The 23257-nt window shown below is 40.2% G+C and overlaps 1 protein-coding gene across 1 annotated transcript in view; it reads right to left on the reverse strand.

Annotated features, from left to right (window-relative positions):
* Positions 1–17099, reverse strand: part of SHROOM3 (shroom family member 3) — a 320344-nt gene extending 303245 nt beyond the window's left edge. The window contains 1 exon segment of the mRNA XM_019466895.2: positions 16465–17099. Within this exon segment, the coding sequence (XP_019322440.2) occupies positions 16465–16632 (168 nt within the window). The 5' untranslated portion in view covers positions 16633–17099.
* Positions 17100–23257: the final 6158 nt, after the last annotated feature.

Genomic DNA, 23257 nt, shown 5'->3' on the forward strand with positions numbered 1-23257 from the left:
TTGCCAGCACCCCTCACTCCTCTTCTGCAACACAACAAGTTTTTGTTACAACGTTAAAGGCCTTTGTGACCTCAAACTCCACGAACGAAATTCTATCCTTAGTAATTTAGCAAAAATTTTCATATTTTACATTATTTTACTTTCCCAGGGCACTGCACTTTAATTCCTCCAAAGACACACAGTACACAAAACACGGGCAGACTTGAACATAGAGATTTAAAATCCCAATATCTGGCGTGCCTGGGTGGCTCAGTCGGTTAAGCGTCCAACTTCAGCTCAGGTCCTGATCTCAGGGTTTGTGAGTTCGAGCCCCACGTCAGACTCTGTGCTGACAGCTCAGAGCCCGGAGCCTGTTTAGGATTCTGTGTCTTCCCCTCTCTCTGTCCCTCCCCTGCCCATGCTCTGTCTCTCTCTGTCTCTCCTTCAAAAATAAATACACATTAAAAAAAATTTTTTTTAAATCCTGATATCTGACAATGAGAAAGGCATTCTTCAATTCTTCCTTCAGAGAAAATCCTAGAATGCACTGCCTCGGTCTTCTGAATGTGGCCTATTCTTTGTCATTCCCTAAATTGACTCATGAACAACTTTTTAGATTGTCCTGTTCCTTTAAGTAATTAGGACTCTGCTATACACTTTTTAGGCCTTCATTTTGGTCATCTTCCTCTACTACTTTAAATTTCAGTTAATTCAGTCAATACTGAAGACTTGACATGGTGAGTGATAATCTACTTTATGATTCTTACTTTCTATCTTTCTCTTTTATGTTCCTTCTCATTTTTATTACCAGGAGAAAAATGGCTTTTTCCTTACAATTCAGTGATTTTTTAATAAAGAGTTATGCAATCATCACTGTCATCTACTCTCAGAATATTTCCATGACTTCAGAAAGAAACTTTGTACCCATTTATAGTCACTCTGTATTCCCATCTCTAGCCTCACACAACCATTCGTTTACTCTCTATATATTTGCCTTCTTTGAATATCTCATATAAATGAAATTGCATAATATGGGTATTTTTTTAGTGTATCTGGCTTCTTTAACTGAGCATAATATTTTTTAAAAATTTTTTAATGTGTATTTACTTTTGAGAGAGAGAGAGACAGACAGAGCATGAGCAGGGGAGGGGCAAATCTGAAGCAGGCTCCAGGTTCCCAGGTATCAGCACAGAGCCCGATGCGGGGCCCGAACCCACAAACCGTGAGATTGTGACCCGAGCCAAAGTTGGACCCTTAACCGACTGAGCCACCCAGGTGCCCCCTGAGCAAAACAGTTTTGAGGTTAATCAATGTTGTAACATCTATCAGTATTCAGTTCCTTTTTCTCACAAAGAGTATTCCATTATATAGCTATATCATATTTTGTTTGTCCAGTTGATGGATATTTGGATTTTTTCCACTTTGTGACTATTGTAAACAATGCGGCCGTGAACATTTGAGAATGTTTTTACAGACGTGTTTTCCTTTCTCCCGAGCATCTACTTGGAGGTCTAATTGTGGGTGAGAGATAACTCTTGCGTTTAACATTTCCAAAAACTGCCGTATGTTTTTCCAAAGTGCCTGCACCACTATACATTCTCAGCAACGGATCGAAAGGTGTATTTTTAACCTCCGTGAAATGACAGCGTGAATAGGACAAGCCAAGGAATTTTGACCAAGAAGGACTTTTCCCCTGCTTGAGAGATGGGAAGATGGGAGGTCATTTTCCTCTGCACCACTTTTTGAATCTCTTTGCTATCTCGCGGGCTCCCTGCAGTCAGGGCACTCACCAGTGTGTTCTGCGATCAACACCATGAAGTTAAAATGAACGCTGACTTGCCAAGACCTCCCTCGTGGTGATGAAAGGCCCCTCCCTGTGCCCACATCCACACAAACACAATTTTTAAAAATGCTTGTGAATTCCTGCGCGTACAGAGAGGCAAATACCTTCCTCACTCGCTCTTTTTTCACTGGAATATAACTCTATTGCTCTATTATTTAGAGTTCAGTCTGCTGTAACGATGCCTGAACTGAAAAAAGGAACAATGCCTTTTGCACCGTGATATTCAAATATTCATTTAGGAAGGAGGGGACTGCAAGCATAGCTGGCTTCTCTTGAACTGCCAATTTCATGTAGCTGACAACGTGAATTGTCCTGCATAAAATCTGTTCATTATTCCATCCATTCAGGATCGCCCTGGGGTTTAAGGCAGACTAATGGCTGTCACATGAAGCTACTGCTCGTCAGTCTTCAGTGAACTCAAGCAAAAAACAAGGGAACTGGCAAAGGACAACATAGTGAGTCAAAGAATATTCATATTGAGGGGAAACAGCTTCAAAAGAAGCTTCTTGTATTGAATCTGGCAGTGATACAAGTTACTTGAAAACACTACATTTTAGTGCTGGAAAGTTATTGTGTTATTTTGAGGTTGGGACGGATTCAAAATTACGTTCTATTTTATTGCTTGCTTAGGTACCAAACTTCATACCACTGCCATGTTATAACGTCAAATATGCTGGACTAAAAACTGGTATGGCGCCCACTTTCTTTTTGTGCTATGTTTATAGTAGGAATTGAGGAAGCATAGAAGCAACATAGGTAAAATTCTAGAGAAGAAACTATGTTCAGAGAGCCCCCCAAAGAATCAGATATTTTCTCTGTCTACTCTGCTCAGGGGAGCACATTTTCCTTAACCACTAACCTGTAAAGCCCATAAAATAGAGCAATCTGCAGAACAAAAAAGACACTGGATTGTCCTCTCAGGAGGGAGGAGAAATTTTCATGGTGCTTGATTGATATAGAAAAAAAGAAGTGGTGACAAAAACAGTGTGACTCATCAACCTATTCAGTGGGGAAAGAAAAAGTCAGTCCTGTGAAGGGGCAGAAGATGAGGGAGATAGTTACAAAATATTCTATCCAAGAATGGATTTCTCTTCGTCTTAGCACCCAAGAAAACACAGCTCTCAGATACCATGGGAGTCCTCTGACTTGAAGTCCACGGCTCCAGAGACTTTGGAAACAAATCTACATTAGGCTTTAGGATCTGGCTTTTCCTTAGGAAGCATTCCCTAAAGGGTGGTCATCTTGGTTTGCTTTTCCCCAGAAGCAGACTCTGACACAAGAGTTCAAATGCAAGTGCTAGTTTATCTGGAAAGTGAAGAAAACTGAGAGGGAAGTGGATGGGGGAGGCAGGAAAAGGAAGGTAGTCTATACAGATGCATTATGAAGCCACCTACAATCGTGAATCAGTGGAGCTCAATTCTGCCAGGGAAACTCTAGGAGCTGGTGGAAAACACTCACCTCAGAGTTATCCATCCCATGGATGAGAGAGCTGGGCTGTTGGTCAACTCAACTCACTCAGTCCCGGGCTGAGGGCTGCTCCCAGAGTCCTTAAGCAGGTGGCAAAGGGGAGGCAAAATAAAGTCCTTAAGCCAAGAAATTGCGGGTGCTGACAGATGGAAGTCAAGCCAACATACACAGAAGTGAAAGGTGAGGGAACATGGTGTGGCAGTGACTGGATCAGCTTCAAGCGGTAGAAAATGAAACCGAGAACACAGGCCCTTTGGGTGCAGGGACCTTGTTTGCTGTTGTTTCCCCAATGCTGTCATATTTTTAGGCATTCAGTAAACACTGTGTGCACCAAATATGTTAGTGAACGCATGAAATAGCTTTAAATTCTGGCTCCATCATTTATGAAGAATCTCTTTTTTCATATGTAAAATCAAATATCATTCTACAAAATAATAAATAACCTAACATAGGATCTGAGCCACAGCAGAAACTGAGTAAATATAAATATTGTTACTACGTATCCGTTTCCTTCTACCTTGCAGTCCTGCCCGCTTTATTTTGCCTTCTTTTATGAAGAGAAAAGGTGACTGCAATACCTCCGAGGGCCTAGGTTCAGAATTTGCCCTACACCTGGGCACACTGGAAGGGTCCACACCACAGTATCTTCATAAAGGTCAAATTCGTCAGCTTATATGTGTATGGAAAGCTGTGATAGCAATTCTCTCAAGACACTGCCAGCAACTTTATTTAGTTGTAAATGTTGCGTCAAGAGCACCAATGGGCAACCATGAAAGCCATCCTGAAGAACAAGACTAATTCTTTTATTTTCCTGCCGCTTATACTTAGGTCAATGGCTGCCTTGTTTTCGATCTTCTGCTCAAAGGTGAAAATTTGAAAAACAACCACCTGCCCCCCCCCAAAATCAAGGAATACGAGGAAAACGTCACGTATTTTCTGCAAACTCATTCCTCAAAATTTACTCACTCTCCTATTTCTTTAACATCTTATCTCAACACCCAATATGTGTATTTATTTCTGGAACCCAGCCAGATCCTGCATCTGAATTCCAGCAGCTCACTTCCCAGTTTCCCTGAGGACAAGACCTAAAAAATGTGAGCTTCTCAGCTATTCAAGATGATAAAACACACAAGACAATAAAAGCTTAAATTATGCCTATACAACTTCCTCCATTAAAAGTTACAACTTTTCAAAACAAAGGAGTAAGACGATGAGTTCTAGAAGTTTAATATTTCTTCCTACTTTCCAGCAAATGTGTGGTTTAGGATATAATTTGATACTCAAAGTGTGAGACACTTTAGTCCAACCAACCTGAAGAATGCTTGTTCCATTTAAATTGCCTGTGCTTTAATTTCAATTTCATGTCATAGTTCTCTTTCATTTTCAGATCTTTAGAACTCTAGGATCTGTCTAAACTGTTTCCAGGAGCCAAGAATGGGTTAGGGAGGAGGCAGGTTGAGCTAGGACCCTACTAGGCAGCAATGGCTTTGAGCAATTGTGTGTGGAGGTCCCAGGATTATGCCAAGTAAACATACTGTTAGGAGAGCCAGAAAGTCTGCCTTTCAGGAAGGGTGGGTACTAATGGGACTAATGGGAGCCGGCAGGTTAGCCATGGAGACAGTCAGCTAAGTAGTAGACTCAGCCGGAAGAGCAGTGGAGATTATGGAGTGATGTACAAATACACAGTAGTTTATTTATGTTATAAGGTAAGCCAGAGCTAGAAAGGGACAAACAAAATAAAGGTTGGTACAATGGACACTCCTCCGTGAAACACTGTTGTGGTGCTGATCTCTTCACCATGTTGGAATGCACGAACTTGAAGTACCCCGGAAAATCAGTCTCTATCAGTATGAACCTCAAGCCTGATCCCCTGTACTAACTGCCCCTGTTAGCTTTAGACTGCTTAATATTTATTTAGTCAGTTAGTGTTTCTCCTTGGGTAACTGGCCTGATTTGAGAGTTAAGGTTTTATTTCTCGTGGCCTATCCAGGTGATGGAATGTATCCAATCCAAGAGATAAGCCCTCGGGTTTAGGCTGGTGGGGAGTAGGAGTTTAAGTCAACTGAGAAGACAGGACATGATAGAGAAACAAAGGTACTGTTGATGACTATATGTTAAGATGAAACTCAACAAAATCCCAGTTGAAAAACAACAATCAGAGGGGTGCCTGGGTGGCTCAGTAGGTTAAGCGTCCGACTTCAACTCAGTTGTCTCACAGTTCATGGGTTCGAGCCCCATGTCGGGCTCCGTGCTGACAGCTCAGAGCCTGGAGCCTGCTTCAGATTCTGTGTCTCCCTGTCTCTCTGCCCCTCCCCCACTAGCATTCTGTCTCTCTGTCTGTCTCTCTCTCTCTCTCTCTCAAAAATAAATGAACATGTAAAAAAAATTTTAAGACAAACAGCAATCAGAGAGGAGAACTGAGACCAAGACTAGAACCTTGCAGAAGTGAAAGGCAGGAAGCAGGGTCTGGGAAGATGTGGGAGCCCAATTTAATTCCTGAGGTTGATATGTCAGGTATGTTCCTCATGTCATAGTACAAGCTATCTTCAAGATGCCTGGCTTTTTCCCACAGTTCATACATCCCACTCTTTCTACCAGTTTATCATGACTTGGGATGAATAGATGGAAGCATTCTTTGGAACGCCAAAATGACAATGGAGCTTTTACTTTCAAAGGTATTTTTCAGGCTTACAGTTTAAACAGTCTTAGATTAGCACCTAGTTTTATGATCTTAATTAAGCCAGCCTCCAGTTTATCTATAAAATGGAAATAGTAACAGGACCTCTACCTCACAGTTTTGTGAAACTTATGTGAGATAGCATGCCTGTTATAGAGCAGGAAGGACCTCAGCAAAGTTAGTCATTACTATGGCAAAAGCAACCCCAGTAGACCTTGTTGCCTTGAAGTGATAAATAACCCAAGAGGTGAACAGTTACGAGACAGAGAAAGATAACCTTCTCTCAACTAATCAAAAGAAGAATATTTACCATTTATTTGTATATCACTCCATAAATTATAGTAAATTTTGATAGTTGTCTTTTGGAAGGCCCTACCCTGTTGTAGACCCAAGAAGTGCCTTAGAAATTCATAGGAGGGAGAAAAGAGAAGGTGACTTTAAGAACCAGCACTAAAAATCTCCCAGAGTTTAAATACACACCATTAGTCTGGCTCACCGTAAGTACAGAAAGACTCGTGATGTGATGTATCCTCACATCTGTACTGAAACCCAGTCCAGCATCCTTCCCACAACCTATAGGATCTGTTATGATCTGACCCCTGACTTTCCCTTTTCATATCATACCTCTCTCTTGCTTACTTCTATAGACTGATTATGTGCCCCCCACCCTGTATGGGGTTAGGGGGGGCACATAATTTTAAATATTGGTTGTTTTACGATCATGTTATAATTGTTGTAAAAGTGTCTTAGAATGTCTCGAGCATTCGTGGGGTGCCTGGGTGGCTCAGTCGGTTAAGCGTCCGACTTCGGCTCAGCTCATGATCTCACAGTCTGTGGGTTCAAGCCCCGCATCGGGCTCTGTGCTGACAGCTCAGAGCCTGGAGCCTGCTTCTGATCCTGTGTCTCCCTCTCTCTCTGCCTCTCCCCTGCTCTCACTTGGTCTCACTCTGTCTCTCAAAAATAAATAAATGTAAAAAAAAAAGATTAGAATATCTTGAGCATTGCATTCGTCTAATTTCCCCAGTGAGACTGCAGGTCCTCTGGCGGCCTGCCTGTATGTGGCTGAGAGCACTCTGAGAGGAACATTGACAGGTATCAGGCTCCAGGCAACATTCAATTCATATGTTGAAACCTATTCCCCCAAGGTGATAATATTTGGAGTTTGCAAACTTTGGAGGTGATTAAGTCATGAGGGTGGAGCCTTCATGAGTGAGAGTCTTGCCCTTATAAGAGACTTCAGAAAGCTCCCTCACCCTTCTGCCATCTAAGGACACAGTGAGAAGACAGGCATCCATGGACCCTCGCAAGATACCAAATCTTTAGGCACCTTGATCTTGGACTTTTCAGTCTCCCAAACTGCGAGAAATAAATTACTGTTGTTTTTAAAGCCCTCTGACTATGGTACTCTGTTACAGCAGTCTGAACAGAGTAAGACACTTACTACAATCCAGTAACACTGACTTTATTTTTGTTTTGAACATTCCAAGACTCTCCTGCCTAGCCGCACTTATAAAGCTCTTTGCAAGTCTGATTTCATGTTTCCCATCTATCAGGTCTTAGCTCAGATGTGATCTTATCAGAAAACTCTTCTCTGGTCACCTATTTAAAGTGAGCCCTGCTTCTCATACCTCTACCCCACAAACACTACCATTCTGGGACCCATCATATTGTTTGTGTTTTAATGACACTTACCAACCCTGGAATTATCATGGACAAACATATCTATTGCCACTCTCTTTCTACTGGAATATAAGCTCCATGAGAGCCGAGAATTATCTGTTCAGTATTTCAGTGGGAGATAGCAAGTGCTGCTGTGATACAGAAATCAGTCAGATGTCATCGTTGTTATGTGGGTTGCTAACTTCTGTTTGATACCTACTATTCTCCCACCAGTCCATATCATCGTATCGTAACTAAACTCTGGATTGTGTTTTGTCTTTTCCAAACACTGTGTTGTTGTTGTTTTTAACCTAATCCATTGGGTACTTATAACAACTCCATTAGTTAGGATATTTCACTTTTAAAGATGAGGAAACTGAGGTCCAAGAAAGCTAAGTTACTCCCATGGTCACATAGCCAATGGAGACTATGGTAGAAATGAAACAGACATTTTTACTCCAAGCCCTACATAGTCTGTAATGTGTCTTGTGCTACACTGGACAGCGTTGCCTGAAATGGGGGGCGAAAAAGATAACTAAATCATAACCCCAAATCAATACAAACATACCAAAGAGCATTTAAAAATAAAGACTTTAGATAAATCTCATAAATCTCTAAGATAAAATGCAGTTCAAAATGAAGAAGGATATAATGAATAGATGTGTGGATGGCTGAGGAATGAAAAAATGCAGTTGACGTAAGAGCAAATTCAGGCTCAGATGCCCAGGACAGAACGTTCTGCACATCAGTCTGCCAAGTTAGACAAGCCTCCTCTGAAGGCAGGAAAGAATTGTCCCTTCCATTCAGTGGATCGAGATACACAAGTTATCTTTTGTGGGGAAAGTCATTAGAAGATTGGGGGGAAACAGTACTTTGGGCAGAGAAACTTGGCCTCGCTTCATTTCATTGAGAAGGGGCTGGGATGTCAGAGCATGAGAGATGGATGGACCAGGGAGAACACCAACTCTGCAGTTCTTTGGATCAAGATGTTCACTGCTTGGAAGTACATCAAAGGGAGAGATGTGGAAAAATCGGTCTATGGGTTAGTTAAGACCCAGACTATTCTTTGGGGTTTTGTTTTTTTCAAAGATGAATAGAAAGTCTCTCATTATGTGTCTCCAGTCACATTGTGGGTTCATTAAAATGAGACAAATATTTCTTAAGTTGTGTTCCCTGAATAGAAAGCAATGCCTTGAGAACCTATTAGCTTTTAAAGAAAGCAGAATTCTTGCTAATATCCATTTGGCATACCACCTCAGCATGCTACTTGAATAAAGGTTATTTCCAGCAACATTGATGGGATCACAAGCATAGTTTGTGACAAAAAAGGACATAACACTTTAAGCAATTCCTAAATTAGGTAATTTCTAAAAAATTCAATAAAACCATGAATTTCTTTTTTCCAATCTAATTCAACTCAACTAACATTTGCCAGACATTAAGTGTAGGCATCATTAAATGAAGACTCAAGCTCAGCCTATTTTCAAGAGGTTTTTCTAGGACCTTGTATGCACATCTTTCTAACAAAGATTTTTAAAGAAGATCCTCTTTAATATTCATTTATCTTCCTCTTCATCCATTAATATATTTTCATTTTCATCATTGATATGCATAATTTGAGCACTGTGGATAACAGAAAGAAAAGAAAGAAGGAAGAGAAGAGGAAGGGAGGAAGAGAAGGAGGGGGAAACATCTTTAGCTTCTAGAAGTTAATAGTCTAACAGGAGCTAGGATTCATTGGAAAGTACAAATGGCACAACCAGAAACCACGTATTCCCTCACTAGCGAGCTTTACACACACACACACACACACACACACACACACACACACACACACACAGGTTTTTTTTTTGCTAAGGCAGTAACCATCTTGGCAAATAAATGAATTTTGCTGAGTCTCAGTTTTCTATGTAATGAGGAAGTTGGATTAAATGATTGCTTAGATTCTTTATAGCTCTAAGATCCTATCAATCATTTCACATTCATTAAACATTTGTTGTATGTGAAATGGGAAATATTTTGCTAGGAAAAACAGGATACACAGCATGAGTAAACCTCATTTGGCTTTAAAGAGATTATAATATATTGGCAAGAAGCCAAATGCAAACAACTACCTGTATCTGAAGATAATGTGAATAGAGGTGTTGGAAAGATGAGAGGAAGGAGGAATTCATACAAATGCAGGACAGGGGTGGATTTGAGGGAACAAACAAATTGTTTAAGGACAGCAGAGAGAAGAGGCTGCCCTAGCAGAAAGGCAAAGGATCTTAAAGGCAAAAGCAAGAACAGTAAGGAAAGAAACTCAGAAAGAACTGGCTGTGTTAAAAGGTTGATAGCAAGCTGACCTAGCTCGGTACTTGGAAGGAAATCAAAGAGATGACTTTGGGGTGAACTAAGTCAACCAGCCCAAGGACTTGGGGGACTGCCTAGACATCTACTTCAAATTGAACTCAGGGGCCATGGCTGAAAAACTAGTAAAACTGTTTTAGTGGGAAGAGATGGGCCAAGAGATAGTATGGTTGATGCTGGTGTGTTGAAACTGAGGGGCACTAAGGAAGCCAGAAGGTTGGAAAATACTGAATCTAGATAGATTGATAGAGAAAATCCAGAAATGAGGAAATCTCAACATGATCATCCAATTTAATTATGTTTCAAATGAGTAATTTCCTAACCATGGACTATTGGTATTTCCAAGTTTCCTCGCAGTGCAGTAAAGCAGTTCATTTCACTTTAAAATGGCAGGTTGATTGGGATGCTTTGGATAATTCTCTCCAGAGGAGGAATAGTAAAGAGGGCTTAGGGATTAGATCAAATCTCTAAGGCTAGAAGAACCCAGTGAGAGACTCCATTAAAAAATCTGAGTAGTGTTAGCCAACAGGAAGCTTGGGGAACCAGGTTCAAGGATGTCTCTGACTTCACATAAAAAACATGCCCACCTATAGAGAAAGAATGGGAAGTTGGGAATACGATAGTGTCCATGAGCTGAGCCTTGGTAGACAAGGCCTAGAGGAAGGCTGTGTTTTAGATTGAGAGCAAGAAGATGATGGTGTTATAAGCAGAAGGGGTTTCAGAGAAGGTGAGGGTGTAGAAGATGGAACCACAGGATTTTTTTAAGTTTATTTATTTATTTTGAGGTGGGGGGGAGCATGAGTGGGGTAGGGGCACAGAAGAGGGAGAAAGAGAATCCCAAGCAGGCTTCGTGCTGCCTGTGCAGAGCCCAACACGGGGCTCAATCCCATGAACTGGGAGATCATGACATGAGCCAAAACCAAGAGTCAGATGCTTAACCGACTGAGCCACCCAAGCATCCTGGAACCACAGGATTTATACACAAAGAGAGTCCAGCTAAAGCAAATTCATTGCCCAGGCGAGCAGGAATCAGGAATATATGTTCTGAATGTTGATAACATAAGAAACATAAGAGGCCTGGAACAACATCGTATTCAGAAGGCCATGTTTGAAGAGCACTAAAAGGTGCCTCTCTAGGTGAAGACACCACAAAGATACTTGCCAAGAACTCTTAAGCAGCCCCTCCTTCTATAGGTGTAGAACTGCTTTAAAAGCGTTGCTTAAGCAGCAGTCACCTATTTTATGGTACTTACAGGCTAAGGTTTTTTTGGGGGAAAAAAACTGTTTTCCTCTAACAAATTTTATTTTTAAATGTTTGTTTGTTTGTTTGTTTGTTTGTTTGTTTGTTTGTTTTGAGAGGGGGGGACACAAGTGAACCAGGGGCAGAGAGAGAAAGAGAATTCCCGGAGGGGGAGAGGGGGAGAGGGGGAGAGGGGGAGAAGGGAGAGAGAAGTGGGACTCACCTGAAGCGGGGGCTCGAGCTCACCCGATGTGGGACTTGAACTCACGAACCGTGAGATCATGACCTGAGCGGAAGTCAGATGCTTCACGACTTAGCCACCCCGGTGCCCACCTCTAATAAATTTTAAACCATACATAACAAAAGATGAATCCCATATTTTACCCAAATAATGGCTCCAGAATCTAGACAGAGCCAAATACTTGGTAGGCAATGGTGACTAAATGGCCCAGCGTTCAGTGCATTAGACTCTGGGGAACCAGAACGCCTGGATTCAAATTCCAATTCTATGACTGACTAGCTGTGAGAGCTGCAGAAAGTGACTCAAATACCATGTCTCGGTTTGTCGTGTATAAATTTGCATAATCTATTACCTTCCTCATGGTGCTGTCGAAATTAAATGAGTTCACATGTGTGGATGTCTTGGCATAGAGCCTGGCATGTAGTAAGCACTCAGTAAGTGTCATCAGTTGTTGTTGTTGCTGTTTATTGTTGTTACACTTGTTATTTGATTTCTGAGCCCTCGAGCAGGTGCACCCCACCGCAGGTGGGACTGCTCTTTTCAGCCACAATGCAGAGTGAGTCATAATAAAATCATGCTGCCAACTTCCTGATCTATTGAATTACTTGAGCTTCCACATACAATCACTACTAAAAGAAAGTTGCCCTTTCTTTTTGAAGTTCACAGATTACAGAGGCTCTTTCCTCAACCCCGCCTTTCCTTTTCAAGGACAGTAAATCTCAAAGAAAAAGATTTGAAAATGATTTCTTTTATCGCCACCCTTTTGTAGTTCCTTTTCCCCATTCATTCGCCTGTCTCATTTGTACCTAAAGAAAAATAATTCTTCATTCATTATATTGTTATCCATACCTGGCAGCTTATAATTGCTTTTGTATAAGTGTACGTGCCTTTTGCATGTATGATTCAAGGTGTACGATCCTTTCCCCTTCCCCTATCATGGGGGTCACCTGACCTTGAGGGAATAGTGGACATCTGGATGCCAATGTATGAGCTGGTGTGCGTTTTTTTTTTTTTTTTTTTACCATTCTAGAAAGAAGATATGGGATATGCACGATCAGCCACTAAATTTCACTTTAGTCTCAACTCTGGTACAGTCTTAACTTATATGGACTTTCATCAATGCTCAAATGCTCACATGACAGGCAAAATAAAACTCTCTTCCTGCAAAGACATCCACGTTCCAATCCCTGGAAACTGTGAATACATTAGATTATATGGCTAAGGGGAATGAAGTTTGCAGATGGAATGAAGGTTGTTACTCAGCTGACCTTAGGGAGATTATCTTAGTGGGCTCAATGTACACTCAAGGGCCTTTCAAATTAGAAGAGGGGCACCTGGATGGCTCAGTTGGCTGAGTATTCGATTCTTGATATCAGCTCAAGTCTTGATCTCAGGGTGGCGAGTTCAAGTCCCACACTGGGCTCCATGTTGTACACAGAACCTACTTATAGAAAACAATAAAACAAAACATAAAATAACATAGGAAAAGGGAGGCAGAAGTTAGAGATCAGAGTAACGCAATGTGGGAGGGACTTAGCCTGCTATTACGGGCTTTGCAAATGGAGGAAGGGGACTGGGCACCAGGGAATGTGGGCGGCCTCTAGAAGCTAGAAAGGGCAAGGAAATAGATTCTCTCCTAGAGCCCTGGTCCCACAGCCTAATTAACACCCAGTGCTAGACCTGTGCTAGAGACCTGTGCTAACTTCTGACCTATAGAACTATAAGATGGCATCTCTGTGTTGGTTTAAGCCGCTAAGATTGTGGTAGTTTTTACAGCAGCAATGGGAAACCGATACATGCTCCATCTTGGAGATCTGGCAGGCATCCTCATTTCATGGAACTCTACCTCCCCGCCTCCCCCTGCCTACTGCTCTGTTTCATCTTTGCTTATAATGCCGTAGCAGTTACCGAGCACACTCTCTGTGCCAGGTACTCTGGCAGATCCTGGAAATGCAAGATGAATAAGACATAGCCCACATCCTTTCATTTACTCAACAAATATTTGTGTACCCGGGCTACCCACATTAGATGTGGCAGGAATGAAAACAGTCCCTGCCCTAAAGAAGCTCTCACACTTCTGAGAAGACAATCAACATAACTAAAAAAATTGTGATTTCATATACTAAGTGCATGTTCTAAGAGTATAGAAGAGAGACCACCACCTAACTCAGCTTGATGAAATCAAGAACACTTCAGAGAGAGGAAGAAATGGAGCTTGAATGAATCAGTTCGCCAAAGAGACAAGAGCTTCGAAGAAATGTGACCCTTGAAATGTGGCTAGTGCAGATGAGGAACAGAATTTTAAATTTTATTTCATTTTACTTTTAATTGAAACGGAAGTAGCTGTATGTGGCTGTGGCTACCATACTGGACAGAGCATTTTGCACCAGATTATACCCTTGAAAGGAAAGAGATTACCCTCTCCGTCTCCTTTTGCCACTTCTTTTTTATTTAAAAAAATTTTTTTTAAGTTTACTTATTTTTGAGAGAGAGAAAGATACAGAGCACAAGTGGGAGAGGGGCAGAGAGAAAGGGAGACACGGAATCTGAAGCAGCTTCCAGGCTCTGAGTTGTTAGCACAGGGCCCAATGCAGGGCTCAAACCCATGAACCATGAGATCATGACCTGATCTGAAGTCGGACACTTAACCGACTGAGCCACCCAGGCGCCTTTTTTCCACTTCTTAATGACTGGAAAGCAGATGTTGTGGCAAGTCACCTGGGACCCTGCAGATAGGACATCACCTCAAGGATGGAAGTAAGTGAAGTAGGAGGAACGTGGGTCTGTGACATCATGCAACCATCTTTCAGTTTGGCTTATGCTCAGATTGTTAGGTGAGAGCGACAGAAACTCCTATGTCATTTAAGCTATTGTTATTTTGGATCTTTGCACAGCAGCCAAATCTGTATCCTAGTACAAATGCCCCTAGAATAATAAAAAGCAATAGCCATGGTCTTTGCTGAGTTTTTGAGCTCCTTTGTGTACCCCGCACTATGCTAATTGCTCTAGATGCATGGTCTCTGGGAGCCTGGCTGGCTCAGTTGGTAGAGAACACGACTCTTGATCTCAGGGTTGTGGGTTTGAGACCCACATTGGGTGTAGAGATTACTTGAAAATAAAATCATAAATGAATAAATAGTCTCATCTAATCTTCATACATTCCAATAAGGGAGATAATAGTACACCCTGAAGATTAAATGGAGCCTCAGAGGAGTGGCTCATTAGTGGTAGCATTAGGTTGTCCCACAGCAAACTGTATTCCAGTGTATGGATACATAATATCTCATCACATAAGGCAAGGGAAATTGGGTATACAACCAGAATTCTAAGTGCAGCGTATGTATATTTCTGGCAGACATTCTCAGCTGTCTACCTAGCACTCATTTCCTCCTTCCTCTTGAAAAGAGAACCCCAACTTATTTAGATAGTGGACAGAGATTCCTTGACATCAGGAAAGGGAGGTTCTTATTAAAGAACCCAGGAAAGAAATCCTGACTGGTCTAAACCAGTCATGATAATCTCAGGCCCCTCGGCCAGTAATTGGTCTGAGCACAGGTCCTTGGCACAGTTCTGGTCAATGAGATGTAAGTTACTGGAGGGTGTCCCTTTGCAAACAACAAGCCAAAACCCTGCCCAGAATAAAGATGCAACACTGGAGGTGTGGCATCCATCATGTAACCATGAGGACAAAAGCCAAGATGATGGCGGAGTTGGAGAGATAACTGAAGTCCATGTAGACACGATTGAGCTGTGGCTCCTAGCAAGGACAGCCTACTTTCAGACTTCTTGCAATATGGGAAAAACACACAATTTACTACTTAGGCCACTGTAAATCAGGTGTCAGTTACTTAGAGCTGGATGCCCCCTAACTGATACACATATGCATACATATCTTTTGTTTTCTTAGAAAAGATAAAGAAAAGTCACAAACCTTGAGATGGTATCCTGCACAGTGTTGACTGCTGGAAACCTGGATCCCATTGGCTCATTCACAGTAAGAATCATTTCTGTCTCTCTCAAAACACATGCTTTTGGGTATATGAAAACTAACCTTAAATGGATAGCAAAGTTCAGGCGAAATGCCTATTGATCCCTTTCCGACCCTCAACCTAAAAACTTTTCCCCTCAATTGTAAATGTTTCTAAGTAATGCATAATGTGTGAAAAGCGTTTAGGTTCTATTGTTTTAGACTGTTAATATTCTGAAATATTAAAAGAAACTTCTGTTCTCTCTCGATCTATGTAGCTGATGAGAAAAGCAGACATACTACGCCTAACACATAAAAAGGATTAATTCAGTGGGAATACCTAATCATACCAAAGATAAATAAAGAAGTGAGGCATGTCATAGATGACTAAGGTTTAAAAACTGGTTTAAATAAATATATAGATAAATAAAAGAAGCAGAAATGGTGTTTTGTGTTTGATCTATACTGAAAGTTGATTTAATTCTCCTGAGTGTGCAAAAAGGAATAAATAATATGTATGTAATCAGTTATTCCAGAATTATAAACAAATTCTAAAGTATTCTGGAATGCTAGATATGTTCATGTGACGGAGAAAGAGCAGATATTTTTCTAGCCATAGGCTAAATAAAGCACACATTCATAAGCATATATCATGCCACCACCTTCTCCACGTTGTTAATCTTTAATCTGATTTATAACTGAAAAGATCATGTGGTAGCTGCTTTTACACTATTTCATTCACAAAAAGAGATTATCCATTGAGCAAGCACATTTTTCCCCCGGGATTTCGCAGACTAAATGAGCTAGACACATTTTTTTCTTTCAAACGCCAAGCCAATAAGATATATTTCCAGATATACTCTGAAAGGTAGGAAACAGCAAATTAAGCAACATTCAGGCAATCCTCCACATGGTGGTGGCATTTCTGACAGACCTGACAGAAGTTTTAAGGTTGAAAAAGTCATATGAATAAAGACAATATTGTAATACTGTAATAGTGTAATATTACATTGTAATATTCTTTTTGTAAAAAGAAACATACCTTAGAGATGATTAATGGTTCTCCGTGCTCCAGGCCACCTTTCAAAGTAAAGCCCCAGGGAGCTCCTCCCTGCAGGAACGCTTCCAGATAAATGTACCTGCCCTTGGGGGTCCTGTTGGGGTTCAGTACGGCAGTAGTCTTATCCAGGTTCTCTGTGGCCTTCATCATGCCCAACACATGATCCCTGGAGTTAAATTTTAAATGCCTGAAGCAGATTCAGAGTAGTGCTTCTATTCACAACACCTCATCCCATCCTTCATGATACTCGCCGGCCAAAATAAAGAGGTTTTGAGAAACAAATTCTTTCAGATGTAAAATGTTCTTCTGAACTTAAGTCCAAGATGCTGAACCAGGAGGACTTTTCACTCCAACATTTCTGAATGTAAATTCTCCTCCTGGGATCCCGGGATCTCACTGAAGCCCCCCAGTGCTCTATATCTCCCCACTCTGTTCAAAAAAAAAAAAAAAAAAAAAAACTTCTTTCTGTATTACTCCCAAGACGGCTTTTATTTCGCATGCACACACCCCAAAACTTTTTCTGTACGTTTTCCAGAGAAAATTCAAAATCAAATTCTCCAGAGAGAATTGCAAAAACTCAAACAAATACCTAATTTTTGATTGATTATCAACCCTTTCTTCCTCTCCGAGTGAAATTTACCATTACAATAGCCTCCCCTCTCCCCCTAGAAGTAGCTTTAAAAGAAAGAAAGCACTTACTATGCTTCTGCTGGCTTGAGAATTTTCTAACTTGTCCCCAAGAGACAGAGCTGTGCTAAAACTTTTTGCTTATGTTTTTCAGCTATAAGATCATGGTTTGCTTCTTGCAAAAAAAAAAAAAAAAATAGTTTTTGCAGGATGGACAGAAAAATGAAAAAAGCATGGCAAGTTAATCCCCAGTGGAAAAAAATATCCAGGAGGCGGCTGAGTTCTTTCTTTGGTATTTTCAGTGATGATCAGCCACTGCTGCTGCCACAGCAGCCACTTGCCTCCTCTGCGTGAAAGAGCAAGGAAGTGAGAGGAAAATGGATTAAGGCAAATAGAGCCACTGCAACCTTTCTGCACAGTGAGCCCTGCCATGCAGAATTCGGTTCAGCACAAAAACTTGACCAATCCAAACAGTCGCACAGCTGATAAAACGTAGAAAGTTAAAAATACCATACAGATGGCTAATTACCAAGGAGTAATTACATAGAATAGCTCCCACCTTGTACCAATTAAAGCGGAATCCCTGGGGGTGAGACACAGGCATTGGCATTTTTTAAAACTCTGGGCAATTCCGCTGTGCAGCCAAGTTTGAGAAGCAGTGCCTGAAGCAGTTTCAGTAAACATTTAAGCGTCAAGGTGGTGGCACGAGGGCTTTGTTTTTTTCGTTAGCAGAAAATACCAAGTGTAATACATGACCAGCTTCTCAGCTTGAAATTTGACTCTCCAATCAAATTTCTGCTTGCTTGACTCAAAACAAATAGGAAGCAGGCTTTCTTCTACATTTTAATTGTTATCTACTCCAAGACTATTGTCCATTCTTTAAATGAAAAGAAATATTCTTAATGCCTGGCAAGCAGTAGGTACTCACAGCTGAATGCTGTTCTAACTTCAGGGTGTCAATAGAGTTTTGTAATAATGTTACATACAATTTAACATGACTTCTTTTGATTAAAAATTTGAACAGTGCAAGGTAACTATATATTTTACAAAGAGGTTCAGCCATTAAATTATTAGAACAACTTAGAATTGTTTCCAAGGGATATGTTTGCTAAAACTTTTTCTATTTAAAAGTATGTGATAATATGAGTTTTGTTGGTAATTGAGGTTAAAAATTACTGTGGGTTTGGATGCCAATTTAATTTGAGTGTACTTATAATTAATGAAAATATAATAGAGAAGCAGACATAGTATGCAAATAAGTCCAGGTGATATTCAATGTACAACATACAAGTATTATTTGATTTTCAGCAGTAACTTCATCTGAAGGGCTCCATGACCAAAAAAATGGTAAAATCTCATTTTTCTGTAATGATAATATTTTAGTGGAAATACAAAGCATACCAAGTGAAAGTATATGTAAATATTGTCTGATTCTTAATAGTAATTTATATAATTTTTATTGCTCTCTCCTTTTGCAGCTTAATCTATAAATTAAGAATAAAAGGAGAAACATTGGCTTTTCACTTGATTATTCAAAGTGTGTGTGTGTCGTTAAAAAATTCCTAAGTAAATGAATAATTTTTTTTCTGAAAATTATTTTCTGTGGCATTTATGATCTTACTACTAATTCACTTTGTAAAAAGTGGGATTTTATAGAATCAACATTTAATATTAAAAGTAATAAAGCTGAAAACAAAAGGCAAAAGAAAAAGGAAAAAGGTAAGCAATGAAGATATACCACTTGGTGCTTATAGACTGATGAAAGCTCTATTTTATATTCTTGTCAAAAATATTTAGGAACTAAATATTTAATGAAAATTGATATATACTCTGAAAAAAAATGTCAAAATTCATTTGGCAGATATGTAGAATAGCAACAGATAGATCAAAGTTAGACAACTTTTTTCCCCATCTTCCACCGCTCAGAGTCAAAGAATGTATCCTTGTTTCTAGAGGTAAGCACATAGAGGCCAGTAAAAGGTTAACCGATGTGGCCAGAGTCATCTTTGAAGCAGCATAAACAGGCATAAAATTAAAATCTTCAGACACTTAGGAATGGAATCTCAGTGTAAGGTAGGTCTTTTGCATAATTTATGGAAAAAAAACAACTTTCTGTGAGGCCAGCATTGCTAATTCATAGGAAGAACTTTTGTTAGGGCACATAATTGGGACCCAAACTCTAATTAGAGAATGAAATTGGACCCCAGCTCCTCCCAAGGGAAAGAGAAACAGCCCTATTGTCTCAAGATGCTGACAGTAGAAGGAACAGGATTCTGAGAACAGCGTAGTTTTCTTTCTAAATCTTTGGCTTCAGATTCAGGCGTTCTGATGAAGGATTTGCTTTTTGTCTGTCTGGTATCTCTCTGGGGAGCCACTCCTCCACCTATCCTGTGGTGCTGGTGGGCTGACCCTGCTCTTGGGCTCCAGGGGTGGACATATGATCCAGGCATCAACTGCCCTTTGGCTCAAATGATTGGCATATGGATGGGCATGTGACTCAAGCTGGGCCAATGTAATAACTAGAAATTGTATCAGAGCTATCGCTAAGGAGCATTCTCTCCTATGGGATTGCTAAACTGATAGGTTTAGCAAACCTAGAGTTGCTGGAGGCCATCCTTGCAGTCACAAGCCTCAGAAGAAAGACAACCCCTAGGAAATCAGTTCAAGATAACGTAAATCGGTGTTCTGGGTCCAACCAGACCTCATTTAAACCAGCAGCAACTCTCTCACTTCTTGGTTTCAGGACGATTTTATCTTAAATATCAATAATCTTAAAAATTATTGAGGACTCCAAATAAATTGTTTATGTGTGTTATATCCATCAGTGTTTCCTGTATTAGAAAATTAAAACAGAAAAGAACATTTAAAATATTTATTAATCATTTTAAAATAGAAAAGCCATTATATGTTAAAATGACTAACACATTTTGCTGAAAATAACTGTATTTTCTCAAACAAAAAACAAATCACTGAGAAGCATGACATTGTTTTACATAGTTGCAAATCTCCTTCATGGCCAGTTCAGTAGAAGATTGCGGGATTCAACTATCTTTCTGCATTCTATCTGATGGATGTCACAGGTCATGTAGTCACTGGAAAATTCCACTACACACTTGTGAAAGAACAAGCAGACAAAGGCAAACAATGTCTTAGTTTTTATGAAAACGATTTTGACCTTACGAAACCCAAAGGGTCTCAGGGACTCCTTGAGGTCCCCACATCACACTTTGAGAATTGCTGCCTTAACCAGATACAGCCATACCTGAAGCCATCACACTCCTACTAGTTGTATGAGACCATAAATATCCGTTTATTTTTTCCTTTAAACAGCTAGAGCTGGTGTTCTGCAACTTGCAATTGAAAGAGTTCTAAGCAATACACAATGAAATCCTTCATGGTTCTTCCTGCTTTGGGAGACAGTTTAAGGAAGCTGAGTGCAGTCTCAGAGATGTAGCTTTGCATCTTATTTTCTGTCTTTCTACTGCTTCCCTTCTTCTTAGAATTACTCCTTTTTTAAAAAATCGAATTGGCTTTATTCCACCATTCATGAATAGGACAGCAACCCCTCTAGGGAGTAGAAAGGAGCTCCCAGAACTACTATTTTTTAACCAGATTCTTTCTTCATGACAAATAGATTCAACACAGCTCACAACTTCACTTTCTGCCTCCACATGAAAAATCCCCACTGTTGGTAACCGAGTTCATATTGCTCTGTTACTGCAAAGATGGCCCCAGGGCAGAAAATATTTTAATCATATTGACTCTCCCGTTTGCCCGACATTCCTGTACCAAACACTTACAAATGTCATTTGCCTACTCACGGTTTTGACTTGGAAATCATGCATCACTCTATTTGTTAACATCATTTAAAGAAAAATTGACTTATTCTTCTCAAAATTTTAATTGTTCATAGTAATGTTTAATGCTTTTATCTTTATCTTTGCTGGGATTTTAAGTATGATTTTTTAACTGAGTGGATTTTTTAATGCCTCTCAATTTAATCTTCCAAAGATTAAAAATGCCCCTAGATTATCTCCAAAAATAAAGTAGGAGCGACATCTAGTGGCTCTTCTGGCTCACTAAGTAATCATTAAAGTAACCGTAAGATATTAAATTATTAAATCAGTGGTTTGGTTATTTACTCTTTCTTAGAAAGGACATCTCAGAATCATCCCAAATAGACAAAAATTAACCTTACTTTAAAGTTTTCAGAGTCTTTAGGCAATCTTTCAGAGGCAAAAAGAATCATCCCTTCATGTGTCTCCTTAGGACTGGGGACCACTTTCCCAGCAGACCTCCCCTCACCTCTAAATGCCAAGAAGCCTCCCCTGAAAACAGTCACTTGGAAGAGAAAAGAAAGCCCAAAGATCAGGTTAAAATAGGAGAAGGAAAAAATAATATAAAAACAGGGAGGGAGGCAAACCATAAGAGACTCTTAAATACAGAGAACAAACTGAGGGTTGTTGGAGGGGTTTGGAGTGGGGGGATGGGCTAAATGGGTGAAGGACATTAAGGAGAGCACGTGTTGGGATGAACGCTGGGTGTTATATGTAAGGGATGAATCACTGGGTTCTATTCCTGAGATCAAAAAACAAACTAACTGACGGGTAAGAAATTCAAACTTCTTATAGCATAAAAATAATAAAATAAAATAAAATAAAATAAAATAAAATAAAATAAAATAAAATAAAATAATCAGAATCCCTCAGCTAGAACTTCCCTTGAAGTGGTGTCAAACATTGTGTTGAATGCTCCAACACGACAGATGCTCTGAGAAAAGAGGAAGGGGAAATGGATGTTGGGTATGCAACTTACAGCATCTGCTTCACCAACTATCCTAACAGTTGTCCCAAAACTATCAAAAGACAATCAATTTAAATCTTTTGAGAATGATCAAAACGTCCTGTGTCTCAACTGAGGCAATTATTCCACAGGTGTATATATCTGTCAAAACGTCAATTGATACACTTTAAATGGGTACAATTTATTAAATGGAAACTATATCTCAATAAAGTTACTTTTTTTAAAAACTCCGGGACTCAGTCAACAGATGGCTGGGCAAACAAAAGGTGGCTTACACATACAACGGAATATTATCCAGCCTTAAAGTGGGGGGCAATTCTGACACACGTTACAAGTGGATGGACCTTGAGGACACTGTTAAGTGAAATAAGCCAGTCACAGGACTGTCACAGGACAAATACTGTAAAACTCCACTTGTCTTAGATACGTAGAGGAGGTCAAATTCTACAAAAAGTAGCAGGGTGGTTGCCAGGGTCTGGGAAAAGGGGAATGGGGAGTTGGCGTTGAATGGGTACAAAGTTCAGTTTGGGGGAATGAAAGAGTTCTGGAGAGGGACAGTGGTGATGTTTGTAAAACGATGTGAATATACTTAATGCCACTGAACTGAACACTTAAACATGGCTGAAGTGGTAAATTTTATGTTATGTATATTTTATCACAATAACTAATGTTTTTTGTAAAAAAAAAAATACTTGTAAAAGGTAAAAAAAATGTCAAATATGATACTATAATTAATCAGTTCAGTATTCATCACTTAACCATCCTGAGCAAGGTTGTACATGGATGCCACAAAATTGCCAGATGCATAAAAAGCCAGATAATAATACCTGATAGGATATAGTAAATATAGACACCTGACAGAGTTATAACTGTTACAGGAATTCTTAAGGTAGGTTATTATTTAAAAGCTGGTAGAGAGGTGCCTGGGTGGCTCAGTTGGTTGAGCCTCTGACTTCAGCTGAGGTCGTGATCTTGTGGTTGTAGGTTCGAGTCCTCCGTCAGGCTCTGTGCTGACAGCTCAGAGCCTGGAGCCTGCTTCCAATTCTGTGTCTCCCTCTCTCTCTCTCTCTCTCTCTGCCCCTCTCCTGCTCACGTTCTATCTCAAGAATAAATAAACATTAGAAATTTTTTAAATAAATAAATAAAAGCTGGTAGAAATATATCCATACCCTTATTTTATTTCTTAGGTAAAAAGTGAAAGACCTAGGGGCGCCTGTGTGGCTCAGTCGGTTAAGCGTCCGACTTCGGCTCAGGTCATGATCTCACGGTCCGTGAATTCGAGCCCCGCGTCGGGCTCTCTGCTGACAGCCCAGAGCCTGGAGCCTGTTTCCGATTCTGTGGGTGT

The sequence above is a fragment of the Panthera pardus genome, unplaced genomic scaffold, assembly GCF_024362965.1.
Source record: "Panthera pardus isolate Hobbes unplaced genomic scaffold, ASM2436296v1 HiC_scaffold_13, whole genome shotgun sequence".
Classification (NCBI taxonomy): domain Eukaryota; kingdom Metazoa; phylum Chordata; class Mammalia; order Carnivora; family Felidae; genus Panthera; species Panthera pardus.